Source organism: Octodon degus, unplaced genomic scaffold (genome assembly GCF_000260255.1).
Source record: "Octodon degus isolate 3935 unplaced genomic scaffold, OctDeg1.0 scaffold00101, whole genome shotgun sequence".
NCBI classification, from domain to species: Eukaryota; Metazoa; Chordata; class Mammalia; order Rodentia; family Octodontidae; genus Octodon; species Octodon degus.
The window spans coordinates 4,956,129-4,969,728 of NW_004524677.1; the positions used below are offsets into that span (position 1 = coordinate 4,956,129).

The 13,600-nt window shown below is 38.8% G+C and overlaps 1 protein-coding gene across 7 annotated transcripts in view; it reads right to left on the bottom strand.

Moving 5' to 3' along the window:
* Window positions 1-703: 703 nt before the first annotated feature.
* Window positions 704-13,600, bottom strand: part of Fbxw7 (F-box and WD repeat domain containing 7) — a 179,937-nt gene continuing 167,040 nt past the window's right edge. For all 7 annotated transcript variants that reach the window (XM_004638694.2, XM_023723665.1, XM_023723662.1 and 4 more), the window contains 7 exons: window positions 11,309-11,432; window positions 9,165-9,301; window positions 8,098-8,211; window positions 6,612-6,793; window positions 4,134-4,359; window positions 2,001-2,211; window positions 704-1,063 (listed from right to left, as the gene is read on the bottom strand). In XM_004638694.2, coding sequence (XP_004638751.1) covers window positions 795-1,063; window positions 2,001-2,211; window positions 4,134-4,359; window positions 6,612-6,793; window positions 8,098-8,211; window positions 9,165-9,301; window positions 11,309-11,432 — 1,263 coding nt within the window. In that variant the 3' untranslated portion in view covers window positions 704-794. The remainder of the gene's footprint in view (window positions 1,064-2,000; window positions 2,212-4,133; window positions 4,360-6,611; window positions 6,794-8,097; window positions 8,212-9,164; window positions 9,302-11,308; window positions 11,433-13,600) is intronic.

Consider the following 13,600-nt stretch of genomic DNA (forward strand, 5'->3'; position numbering starts at 1 on the left):
ACTCACAGAACCCAGGACAACTTGCCACCTTGAGCAACATATGCACTGAAGAGTGTCTCTGGAAGCAACAGTAAATAGATGAACAGAGGCTAATACTGTGATTGATTGACATTGGCAATGGTTGGCAAAAAAAAAAAAAAAAAAAAAAGCTTTTCATGATAACTGTACAAAAACAATTCACAGTAATTTTTCTTTCTTTCTTTCTTTCTTTCTCTTTTTTTTTTTTTTAGCTTCTCCACTTCAGAAAAACGACTTTTTGTTGCAGATGCTCTCTAATTAGAAAGTCAACCAGTACTTGTTTTGATATTATTGCAGTTCCTTTCTAGGTGACAGTGGTAAAAGAACAGGCTAGCAGACTCTAATGATGTTTCAGCATTAACACTGCCCAAGGACCACTGGAGAAGAAAATAAAGAAATAATTGCACCTGGTTTGATTTAGAAAGTCTCATTTTGCAAAGCTGCCCTCAGTCAAAAGTAAAGCCTTTCTGGGATGAGACAGCGGACCGTTCTCTTGTCAGTTATGGTGTGTCATCTCTTCCTCTTTCCTTCTTAGTCTGTAGGTCTTTTCACTCTGTTGCCCCAAGCCAACATCCTGCACCACTGAGTACAAGGGATTTTTTTTTTTCATTTTCTTTTCTTTTCTCTTTTTTCTGTTTTTTTTTTCCTTTTTCATTTTTTTCCCTTTTTTTCTTTTTTTTTTTTTTTTTTTTGTTTTTGTTTTTGTTTTTGTACGCAGGGGGAAGGGCAGGGAGTGTATCTCTACACCTCTGGACAAAATTCACCTCTTCTGCTCTTCACTTCATATCCACATCGAAGTCCAGCACCAGCAGCTTGGTTTCTTCAGTCCCGTTCCGACTCCCAACTGCACACACCAGCTTTGTGTTGGAGGCTCTGATCCGCCACACAACTCCCCCACTCCCCCCACTTTCCAATGTGACTAGGTTTCGAATAAATTCACCCGTTTTCAAGTCCCATAGTTTTACAGTCCCATCATCTGAGCTGGTAATGACAAAGTTCTTGTTGAACTGTAAACAGGTCACAGCACTCTGATGCTTGTTGGGACCTAGGCAAAACCAAAGGCACTTAGTTACTGGTTAGGAACCTTGGCTAGGGGTCAGTCACACTGTAATTTGTAGTATTCTACATTAGAACATACAATAAATGCAACATTTCAAACGATGCATATTTAGAAACCTTGTTCTGAGTATTTCAGGATCAGCTAGGATGTAAGGAAATCTGGTAGTTATTTGTAACTGGAATGTTAATGTTCAAGAGTCAGCTTCCAGGAAGCCTGGTAAACTACCAGGCACATACTTGCTTTTCTGGCTGCGTGAGAGAGCGCTTTCCCACGGTGGTAAAGATAGCACAGGCTCCTGTGTTCTGCTGATGCACAAATGGCCTAGGAGATCTGTTACCTGGCCACTCTGCACCAAGCAGCCAAACGTGAGGCTGAGTGGACACTGTTCCAGAGACAAGGGTAAGCTGAGGAACAAAAAGGGGCAGGGCTGTCTACCACTTGACCTCACCAAAAAACTGAAGGGCGAGACAAAGAAAAGGCAATCAGTAAGAAGCCAACACTGTTCTGCCTCATTTAACGGTATAGATGCCCGCATGTAAGTTTTTGTGTTTCAGAGGACACTATTATTCCTTTCTACTCTATGAAATTCAAACTAAATGGCTATGTTGCTTATCTGAAACAACCAAAATCTTTCTTCTCAAGTTGTTTAAGGAGATATAGACTCAACTGAACATGCAGGACTATAAGGAACAAGGAGATATGAACACAGGTATATAAACAAGTTTGTATTAAAACACAGCCTGAAACACTTTCTCACAGGGGCCTGGCTCTGGAGGTCAGAGGGAAGAAGCTTGGAAGGTTACCTGGAGGAAGCGCTCTGGCTGAGGTGAGCCCTACTGGATGTGAAGGCTCCACCCATGTTTCACCACTGAGTAACAATAACATTTTTAATGGATAAAACTAAAGATGGGCCAGTTTTTACCTTGCAATGTTTGTAAACACTGTCCTGTTTTGATATCCCAGATTTTAACTGTAGAATCTGCATTCCCAGAGACAAGAATATTGTCTTTGAGTTCCATTCCACTGGTTAGCGACTGGTGCCCTGTTAACGTATGTATGCAATTCCCCGTCTCCACGTCCCAAACTCGGATGGATGTATCAAGAGAGCCACTCACCACATGGATGCCATCAAACTACAAGAGACACAGCTTGTTAGAACAGAGATGGATACACTTCGTATCAAACATTCTCCTTGCTCTTAACATGGAGGCAAATACGGCAACAGCCAAGACCAGAGAAAACAGGAGGTACCAGATAAAGTGCATGCCACAGGCAACTTCACAGTGTGTGGGGTTACAATGCTTTCATCAGAAATGTGCATTTTCTATGCCTGGTAGCTTCAAACTAGATGCAGAAACAACTTAAAAAAAAAAAAAAAAAAAAAAGAGTGCTGGAGAGATAGCTCAGCAGTCTAAGGGCTTGCCTGGCAAGCACAAGGACCTGGGTATGATTCCCATACTGCATGTATGCCCCACCCCAGGGTGCTGAGCTGGCCAACAAGACTGGGTGTGGTGGTGCATGCCTGTGATCCCAGCTCTGGAGAGGCTAAAACAGGAGGATCAGTATGAGTCTGAGCTGTGTAATGAGACCCTGTACTAAATACATAAAATTAAAAAAAGAAAGAAACCCTGAAATAACACCACTTTAAATCATCTGGTCCCCTCCAATAGCTTATAACAGGGATGAGTCAGTGAGGACTGCCATTTGGGTATGTCTCCACAGGAAGCTAAAACTCATGACAACAGCTTGTGACAAAAGACTGTGCTTATCAGCACCGGAGGCACAAAAGGGCTAGAGATAACTTTCCTGATGCTCAAAGGGTAACTTCCCATTAAAAACTGTATGTAAAATAAAAGTTTCATTTACAAGAACCTAATGTTAATTAGGAAATGTGCCAAAAGATAATGACATCTAGAATTGAAAAAGGCAGCATTAAGGTAACAAAAGCAAGCTATGCAACATCTCCAGCTTTCCAGCTAAGGAAAAGCCAGTAAGTGTCCATCAATTCCCAGGAGATTTTATTTATATGTATATTGGCTACCTCCTTTCTACCCAGTGGTCTATTTTAAGAATATTGTATTCCATTAAGGTTCTGAGCATATCACAAAACTTCAAAGCAACTGCAGTTAATTCCCTTTCCTTCAAGCTCATCACCTTTTCTAATTTAACATTTTTATTATATATCAATATTTAATGACATGAACAGGACACTATATATTAAGAAATACTGTCAGAGCAGCAATGTCAGCATTGGGATTACATACTAATTTGCTGATCATTAAGGGGCAGTAGCTGGTAAATAAACTATGTAATTAATGGGATATATTTTTAAGAAATTGCATACACTGCCTTTTAGGAAATAAAACCCATTTTCTAAATCTATCAGTCTTCTTAATGATCTTTAAATATGACAATTTATTCATGGCTATCAGGTTCAAATGTAAACAAAAAATTAGGCTAGTCAAATCCACTTCTTTAAGCATATAAATCAGTGGGCCCAGGACAATGGAGCGGCTTCATACAGATGGAGCCCACCTCCACTTTGGTGTTTTTTTTTTTCCCCCAGCACTGGGATTCGAAGTCAGGACCTGGTGCCTGTAAGGCAGGTGCTTATGCCACTGAGCTATATCCCCAGCTCCACCTCCACTTTGAATGGGGCTGGAACCACGATTACATGGTCCATCCACTTTCAGTTATCAAGGCAAAGGGGGAGCTTTGCCAAATTAATCCTCTGCCAAGTTTATTAAAATCCAGGCTATTTTCCTATGAGACTATTAACATACCAAACTAAGAGCCCCAAAGTCTCAGCTCCTAAGACAAATATTTGTATTTTAGAGGAAAAATGGATCACAGAAATTAAAACTATTAAACTATTTAAATAATTTTGAAATTCATATTTTCTTCATGTCAATTTTCAAGTACAAGCAAACAGCAGGTGAGGTGGCTTTATCTGTTTTGGACGGACTAGATCAGCCATCTGACAGTGACCATCTGAGTGGCACAACTGTGTGACTCGGGGGCAGAGCATCTCGGGGATGGGTGAGGAGACACTTACCTGTAAGGAATAGACCCTATTAGTGTGCCCCTGCAGCGTGTGTAGACAGGTCTCGGTCTCCGGATCCCACACCTTCACCATGAAATCATACGCTCCACTGACAACCCTCCTGCCATCATACTGAACGCAGCGGACTGCTGCCACATGACCCATCAAGACATGTAAACACTGGCCTGTCTCGATATCCCAAACCCTAAGAGTGGCATCTCGAGAACCACTGACAACTCTGTTGGGCAAAAGAGAAAAAAAGGACATTATAACTTTCAGTAACATGAGCAACACAGATGAAGCCTGTGATTTTTTTAAAGGCCCCTCCTTTTTCTTGAGCATGGACAGCTGTTTTCTCAAGAAGTCCTCTGTAAAACCTGGATACAAAGCATACCACTGGGGCCGGGGAGATGGCTCAGAGGAATAAGCGCTTCCCTGGCAAGCACAAGGGCCTGAATTCAAGCCCTGGTTCTGCCAACAACAACAACAAAACATAGCACCAAGCAATTCTGCTTGAGATGGGAAGTGGTGATGCCTAGAATTCCACCGGGTGGGCTGCTTCCCTCATGTGTGGACTTCACTTCAACACTATAAAGCGTGTGACTGCACTGCTTTGCAGTGCTGGGAACGAAACTCAGCACCTTGCACGTGCCAGACAAGTGCTCAACCCAAGGTGTCCCCTCAACCCCATGCAGTTCTGTGGAACACAGTTTAAAACTACTCTGTTGTTTTAAAAAAGGAATGTGGCTATCAATGTATACAATGTAGACCCAACAATGTGGGCATAGGTGTCAAATGTCAATGGGGAAATGAGTGGTATTACCTTGAATAACTTAAATATCTTCTTCATGTTGCCATTTTCCAAATTTTCAATTATGAATACACATTACCTTTGTGATTAGGTAAAAAAAATCCAATAAAGATTTTTAGCAAAACATTTGCAAATCAGAATTTTGGATTTAAGAACTGACAGATAGTTTATACTATAAATTCTGGTAAAATTAACTAGTTTTAGGCATGTTTTCAAAAAAAAAGGCTGTTTATGCTGTTAATCCTTAAATTTACAAATACTGAATAGGCAATGGGGTTCAGATTATTAAAGACATTTCAGAAGCAACAGGAATTCAGGACCATCATTATTAAAGTTGCACTCTTCTGAAAAACACATATATACAGTAATATAATAATGCAACCATCTTTGGATTACAAAAAAAAGCTGAAACCTCAGACATCCTTATGTCATTCCTAAGAGAAAAGAAGTGTCACTGTTTTTATATGGGACAGCAGAATGCTGAAGCACTGAACACAGCCCCGACTGAATCACTAGGTTTCTTAACACATATTCAATAGGTTTCAGCCACAAAGCACACTCTTCCAAGTACATTCAAATTCCAAGTACTCTCCTTACACATTACAAATCTATGGTGAAGTTTGGATGACTCAATTGGTAAACAACCAATTGCAGTAGGATTCTGGAAGGTCCTACTGTTAAGAAGCTTTCAGAGTAATCTTTTAACAAAATAAAAAACACATTTATTTAACAGGGGTACAATGAAGACATGTCAATAGGAAGATTTTAGCAGAAGGGCACTGTAGCAAGAGTAAAGAGCAACAGTGAAGGAACTGAGAAGGAAAAGATAAGCAGTCTGGACTGGTCAAAATCATTTTGAAAATTGGATTCTGCATTGAGGATTTCTTCCTTAATTCAGCAGGCAAGAGAAGGCTCCTGGCATTTCAGAACAGGTTAATGAAACTATCATAATTATACGTGGGCTCTCTGTCAACTGTACAGAAGGTGAGGAGACTGCATTTGGAAGCTACGACAATAGTTCCAACAACAGATAGTAAGAGATAAATTAGCACTCCCAGGCCTCTGCTTCTGTCTAGATTTGAGGATTATGACAAGAGCTGGGCAGGTAAGTAACAGAACTCAGAAAAGAAAGTCTGAGTGACTAAATTTGTCCACTTGCAGAAATACAGACATCAACAAAGAGAAAATGACTTCTGTTTGAAGATGATGAATCATGAGACAAAAAGGATTAGTGAGTAGAGTTTCAAGAAAGCTGCCCACCGGGCTGGGGAGATAGTTCTGCAGTGTAAGCACCTGCCTGGAAAGTGCAAGAACCCAAGTTCGATCCCCAGTACTGCATGCTGTGCCAGCCCCACGCCAAGCTGGCCATTGAAACTGGGCATAGCGGCACATGCCTGTAATCGTAGTGCTGGGGAGGCTGAGACAGGAGGAACACTATGAGTCTGAGCTATGTAGTGAGATGCTGTACTAAATAAATAGAAAGAAAGAAAAGAAAAAAAAAAGCAGCCCACAATATACCAAATGAAGGAAGAAATTCAAAGCCTGCAATTCTAAGCCAAGATGATATGGCTTTCCTAATTTAGAAACATTAAAGTCTATTTTAAAAATCATTATCACTATATCAGTAACGACTCATAAGAGACAGAAGGCGCCAACTACAATGGGGTTTTTTCTGGTACCTTTTCTCGTGCAGATGCATGCAGCGCACAGTGGAAGTGTGCCCATACAGCGTGTGTATACATTCCCCAGTCTCTGCGTTCCACACCTTGAGAGTCCGGTCTGTAGATCCACTAATGATGATATTGTCTCTCATCTGTGATGACCAGACTCCACCTGTATGTCCCACTAATGTTCTCAGACACTGGAAAAACACTTAAGATGATTAATTTTGGGTAGAAAGGAAAGTTAAAGTAATATCTTAATAGCACATTAAAATTCGGAATAAGCTATATAATGCATTTGATCAGAAAATTTTTTGTGCACTGCCATAACCTGGCCCCATCACTACTGACTGCTTAGTCTATGCAGTATCATTATGTACACATTATATACACATGTACACCAACTGAGGAACAAATGTGTAGAAAGGAAACATGATATGAAATTTATGTAAGGACTGGGAAGATAGCTCAGAGGCTTAAGCACCTTCCTGGCAAGTACAAGATTCTGAGTTTGATCCCGTTACCCCCACAAAAAAGAAATTTATGTAAGAACCACGTGATATAAACACATTGGGACAGAAAGCAAAAGTAAGAGATGAATACAATGTGCAACAGCTCTCAGCTGGCCTCCTTGATGAAGTAACACTAAAACTACAATTTGGGTTGTTGCACAGAAACAGACAGAACGAACTGGGGGTGGCTACATACCACACTTCATCTGAGTCTGCCCCAGGGCAGGAGCGAGGAGTTAGCCAAGCTACTGCTAAACAAGTAAAGGCAGACATTAAAACCCTGAAATTAATCCAACACTAATATTATACCATGAAATATGAAGCTGCTTTTAAAAATTTGAACATCTGACTTCCAATATTTATAAGATTCTTGTCTAAGAAGCAATATGGTAAAAGATACTTTTTAAAACATGGAATTTTTTTTTTTCTCCACGACTTTGTAGGTGGCCAATTACTTAATTTATAGAGATAAATATCTGCTACAGAATCACTAAGGTATAATACTATATGAAGTAAATCTATTGCTTGGATTGCATTTTTCTTCAGAGCCATATTTAAATGCCTACTCTGTTTAAATTCCACATCACAAGAGTCTGACATTAACTCTAGATTAACATAATCTTAACTTCAAAATTATAGGTACCTTATTAACAAAGTAGTTTATATGGAAAAACACTGTACTTTTGAAAGACATTAAAACAGATGAAGTATAACTTGGATGGGAAAAAGCGAGCCAATAAAAAGACATATCTGAAAATATCTTAAAATATTTAAGTCACAGAGACAGACAAACTTCTTAAATGAAAAAAGAACTGAATGATACCCTTATATGGGAAATGTCATTATCATCGTGCCAAGGGGACTGTCACAAATCTGGTGTGGAGCTAAGCTAGAAGCCCTGATAGTCACTATCACAGTAAGTGAGGATGGCTGATGTGTGGGTAAATAAACTCCAAAAGATAACCGTGAAGTGCAGAAAGAAGTAAACTTACTTTGCCTGTGACTGCTGACCAAACTTTCAGAGTGTTGTCATCAGAACCACTAACTATCCGGTTCCCACAGAACTGTAAGCACGTAATCACGTGATCATCATGTCCTTTGAGCACCTATCAGAGAGATGCATAGGTTAAGAAAGTGCCACTACATTACATTCTTTCAAATACTGGTGAAAAGAGGCAGTCATAAAGTAGGAACAGTAACCCCCAGTCTATTTATTATATAAAAATTTATATAATATAAAGCCTTCCTGGCTTATATAAATCCTTCCTGGCTAAAGACTCCACCTTGAACATTTTATTTCCATATTCTATTATTTTCATTTCAAATACCTACCATTACAATTTTACTGAATCAAGATCTCCATAAAGTTGGTTCATACTTAAATGTATTTTATAATCATCTATTTTACATTTAAAGAAAAGGAATGTGTCTTATACATACAAGAATTTCTAACACAAGAACAAAACACTTCCTAATTATAAAGATGAGTAACAGTTATCAGCTTTTTCAACTTCAACAAAAAATCTGCCATGATGTATACATATCATCTCCCCAAACTGTTTTTGTTATAAAACTACATCTAAGAATTTCAAGTATTTTTACCATTCTCTGTATACTTGAAAGGTTGTAAGACAAAAAAATCAGGGTTACACTTCAATTTATAAAAATAAACCACAGAAAAGCCATCCTAAACCAAAACACAGACACTCCTCAAGAAAACCATGTTCAGGCGATGTGATCAGAGGAAGCTATAAATTCTTGGGAAGAATACATATGGCACAACACATTTCAAGAAGCTATTCAGAGATTTTAATTTACCTACGATGAAAGCATGAAATACATACAAGTCATCTCATTTTTTTCTTCAAGTAAGTTAGTTATCACATTAGAAAAATGAGCAGTAAAGGAACAGTATCGGTTATATTTTCTGTTATTTTAAAATCTAGCTCCCTTTCCACTGAAGATAGGTGTGCAGCTATACCGCTCGCCAAGCAGTGACACAGTGCTGGGGGTAGGACCACTGTAGGTTTCTGTTACACGACGGTAAGCCTTCAGTTACCTTTGGAGATTTGAGTTCTCCTCGCCTCCAGTTTGTATCAATCCTGTGCTGTCTGATGTATGCACTCTTCCATGGACTGTGTATGAAACCTGGCTTTATTACTTTTCTTCTCTTGATGTGCAATGGCTCATCAATCCCTGAAGTATCAAAGAATTCAGAAGAATAATTCCCTTTATCAGTAATAAAAAATACACATTTAAAAATTGTCCTTTATACTAAGTAAAATGCAGGACACAGTTCTATTTCTGATACTGGGAGTATAACCATCATGTAAAGGGGACATTCTGCATGTGACATTTTTGTATTCATTATTTCATTTCTTTCTAAAAATGATTCTAAGAGATGCTGGTGAGGATGTGCAGATACTGAACTGTGCATTGCTCGAGTGAATGCAACACAGTACAACAGTTGTGGAAAACAGTGTAGAGGCTCCATCAAGAAATTAAACAGAGCTAACATAATCAAGCAAATCGACTTCTCAACATATACCCAAAATATAAAAGAAAGAGACTTGAACAGGTAACTACACTGTGCTCACAGCAGTACCATTCACAGTAGCCAAAAGGTAGAGGCAATTCAAATGCACACTGACGTGGTAAATACACACAGTGAAGCATCACTCACCCTTAAAAGGAAAACCTGACAATTGCCTTGACATGGATAAGCCCTCAAGACAATATGCTAAGTGAAATACAACAATCACAGAAGGGCAAATACTGTATGATTTTACTGGTCTGAGATAACAGACCAGTCACACTGATAGAAATAGAAGGTGGCTGCCAGGCCCTAGAAGAAGGAAGATGGGGGTAAGTTACTACTAAATGGACATGGAGTTTCAGCTAGAAAAGATGAAGTGCTGGTGACTTTACCGCAAATATAAATATGTTTAATGTCACTGAACTATGCACTTAAAATTGTTTCATTAATACATTTTATTACATGTTACCACAATTTTTAAAAAGCCATTAAAAAACAATTCTATGAGAGAAAGTGACACAGATGATTAACCCCATGTTATATGGACACTAGAGAGGAAGGTGCCACTGTGTAGCCAGGTCAGGGGTATGGTAAGAGCAAGATGAGAAACCAAGGGCCCTGGCTCCTCACCAAGAAGTTTAACCAGAACAAGCCACCAGTGTTCCCCACCTGACTTCCTAACACCATGGGCAGGATTACCTACAGAGTACCTGTGGCCCTGTACTTTTCATAGAAATTTTGCTTCTTAGAAGCAAATAGTATTTTTATATATTTTTTTCAAAATGTATATAATATTTGCTGAAAAAAGTCCTCCACTTAATATTGGTGTCTATTCCATTATAAGAGAAAAAATCATAGAATAAAACAAAATAGGAATAGAAGCTCTACAACAGGAAGACAATGGGAGGACACTACTATGTCATGGTGGCACATGCCTGTGATCTTAGCACTCCAGAGGTAGGGGCAAAAGGATCCAGAGTCTGAGGCCTGCTTGGGCTCCCCAATGAGCTCAAGTTCGGCCTGCACTCTAGAATGAGACTGTCTCATCAAATCTCACCAAACCAAACCAAACTAAATCAAACCAAACCAAAATAAAGTTTAGCTCATACTAGGTGTTTAATAAATATTTATGTAAAGAATGAATACTCAATATTTGATAATATATCTTTTTAGTTTCCTTTAAACTATCTTCATCTTGACTTTTTAACTACTGTATCCAAGAAGGTGCATGTAAATGAAGACAGTCTTGGACAAGTAGCCAAAGTCCCTCCCTTTTTGTTTATTCACCATTACTCCACTTGCACATAAAATTTACTCTTATTTTGTGTACCTATTTTCCACAAGCACACTGCTTTTCTAAAGTAATAATACACTCCCTGTGCAAATTTGAACCTTGGGCCAGCCAGATAGCTCAGCAGACTGAAGTGCCTGCTTAGGCAGAGCGCAGTGGCTGAGGTTTGATCCCCAGCGAACTGGGCAAGCCCTGCCCCAGGACGTGCTGAGACAGCAATTGAGACTAGGTGTGGTAACGCGCACCTGTAATCCCAGTGCTTGGGAGGCTGAAAACAGGAGAATCACTACTGAGTCCAATCCATGCAGTGAGATTCCGTAGACCCTGTCCTAAATACATTAAAAAAAAAAAAAAAAAAAAAGAATTTGAACCTTACCCTCTTCCTTGCATTTCTCTCTCCAGAGAAGGTTGTCTTCAGCCAAAATTCTCCAGTATCGACACGTCTGAGCTGCCTGTAGCAGGTCTTTGGGGTCCAGAAATGAAAGCACATAAAGTGCCAACTACCGAAAAGAAAAATGCACAGTATTTCCATGTTTAAAGAGACTGAAATCCCCGGTACCATGAAAAAAAAAAGAAACTTAAGAAATATATTAACCATTCTCTAAATAATGAGATACTTATAATAACTATAAGTATACATAAATATAATTACAAATAAATATAAACTCTACATCATAAATGTAATTTTAAATAAATATAATTTCACATTATAAATAAATATAAATCTAATTCTATACTATGTCTCAATTTATGAAAGGCAGTACATTGAATTTTTACAACTAACTACACTAAAAACCAGTGCCCTAAAGCTTTTTATAAATGTCAATAATTCCACATCTTGAAGGAATACTATGTTTACTTTTGCCTTTGTTCTGAGCCTCAATTCATTTTGTATTTTACTTTTTACTTTATCATTTACACTTGTTTTCCTCACATTACAATAGAATTTCACTAAGTGTTTTGCCCAGCCTGACTGATAAGAAGTAGGGTCTTTCAGGTCCTATGCGGTTTAATTTCAGATCACTTGCCAGATACCATAATGAGGAGGTCTTCATCACATCAGAGTGTTGACCACGATGATAAACTTTGAAACATTTATACCCCTGACACCCAAGACCACTGTTAAACTGCTCCACATCTACAAGTATTCAGGTTCTAATTACTCTATGGTGCTTACAGGGATTTTCTTGAAGGGCCACAAAGAGTTACATATTTGAGGTAGCTCTTCAGCATACTACTGATTTTAAAATTGTGTTTATAATATTTGCAAACCATCATTTTTTTACTCTGTATAGTTAATTCCAGTAAAGAAAGGAAAATACAATAGCTTGACATATATAAAAAATTAAATTATATAACAATAAAGATGCGCCTAAATAGAGCAATGAAGTTCAGTTTTCATAAGCTAAATGACAAAGATTAAATCAAACTATCACACGAAGGGCCAAGGGCCACACAAGGAGTGAAAGCACAACTTGCATGGCTTTCTGAAATTGAACAAGAGTTATAGGATATAAATTATTTCTTCCCAGTTCACCATTGATCTCTGATTTATTGAGTACATTCTACATACTAAATATCAACTAGGCAGTATGCATGTCAGTTTAACACCACTACTGATGAATGAGTAAAAAACATTTCATGAAGTAACTGTTTCTACCAAAGAAGAGCTGCATTCAATCTCACAATTACTCAGTGGCGTAAGCGCCTGCCTGGCAAGTGCAACGTCCTGAGTTCCAACCCTGGTACTGCAAAAACAAACAAACAAACAAACAAAAAAACCCAACTAAACAGTCATTGAAAAGGGCATAACTATCAGATTCTAGAATGTATATGTATATGTACATATATATGCTTAATAAATATATATGCTTAATTTTGAAAACACCAAGCAATCCAAGCCTGGTCAAGTTTTCTTAGTCCAGTATAATAGTAATGTGATGTCACCGTAATATCAACTTTTATGAAAATTATAATTTTCAAAAATGTTACCAGGCACAAAGATATTTACACAAAAGATGCTAACTAATGCCCAAGACACTATAATGTTCAGGCATAGTGATGCATGCATGTAATCCTAACATTCAGAAGGCTGAGGCAAAAAGATTGCTGAGTTAAAGGCCAGCTTGGGTACAAGGTGAGTTCAAGGCCAGCCTGAACTTCATAATGAGACCGTCTCAGAATAAAAAAAGGAGGTCAGCCAGAGAGCTCAGCGGGTTAAAGCACCTGCTTAGGCAGACACGGGGACCAGGGTTCAATCCCAGGCATGCCATGCTAGCCCAGCCCCTGGGGAGCACTGAGAGGGCGATTGAGACTGGGAGTGGTGGTATATGCCTGTAATCCCAGTGCTTGGGTAGGTGAAAACAGGAGGATCACTACAAGTCCAGTCTGTGTAGTGAGACTCTGTGGGCCCTGTACTAAACACATAAAAAAAATAAAAAATAAAAAAATCACATGAACAAGTCTGTTCTTTGCTTTCATTAACTGACTGAAGGAGCAACCATCAAGTAGTTCAAATGCTAGGATATAACAAGACTAGAACAGGTTAGATTTAAAGTTGACAGGTAAGATATCCTGCACCAAAAAAAAGGGGGGGGATGGGGAGATGGCTCAGTGGAATAAGCGCTTTCCTGACAAGCGCAAGGGCCTGAGTTCAATCCCTGGTTCC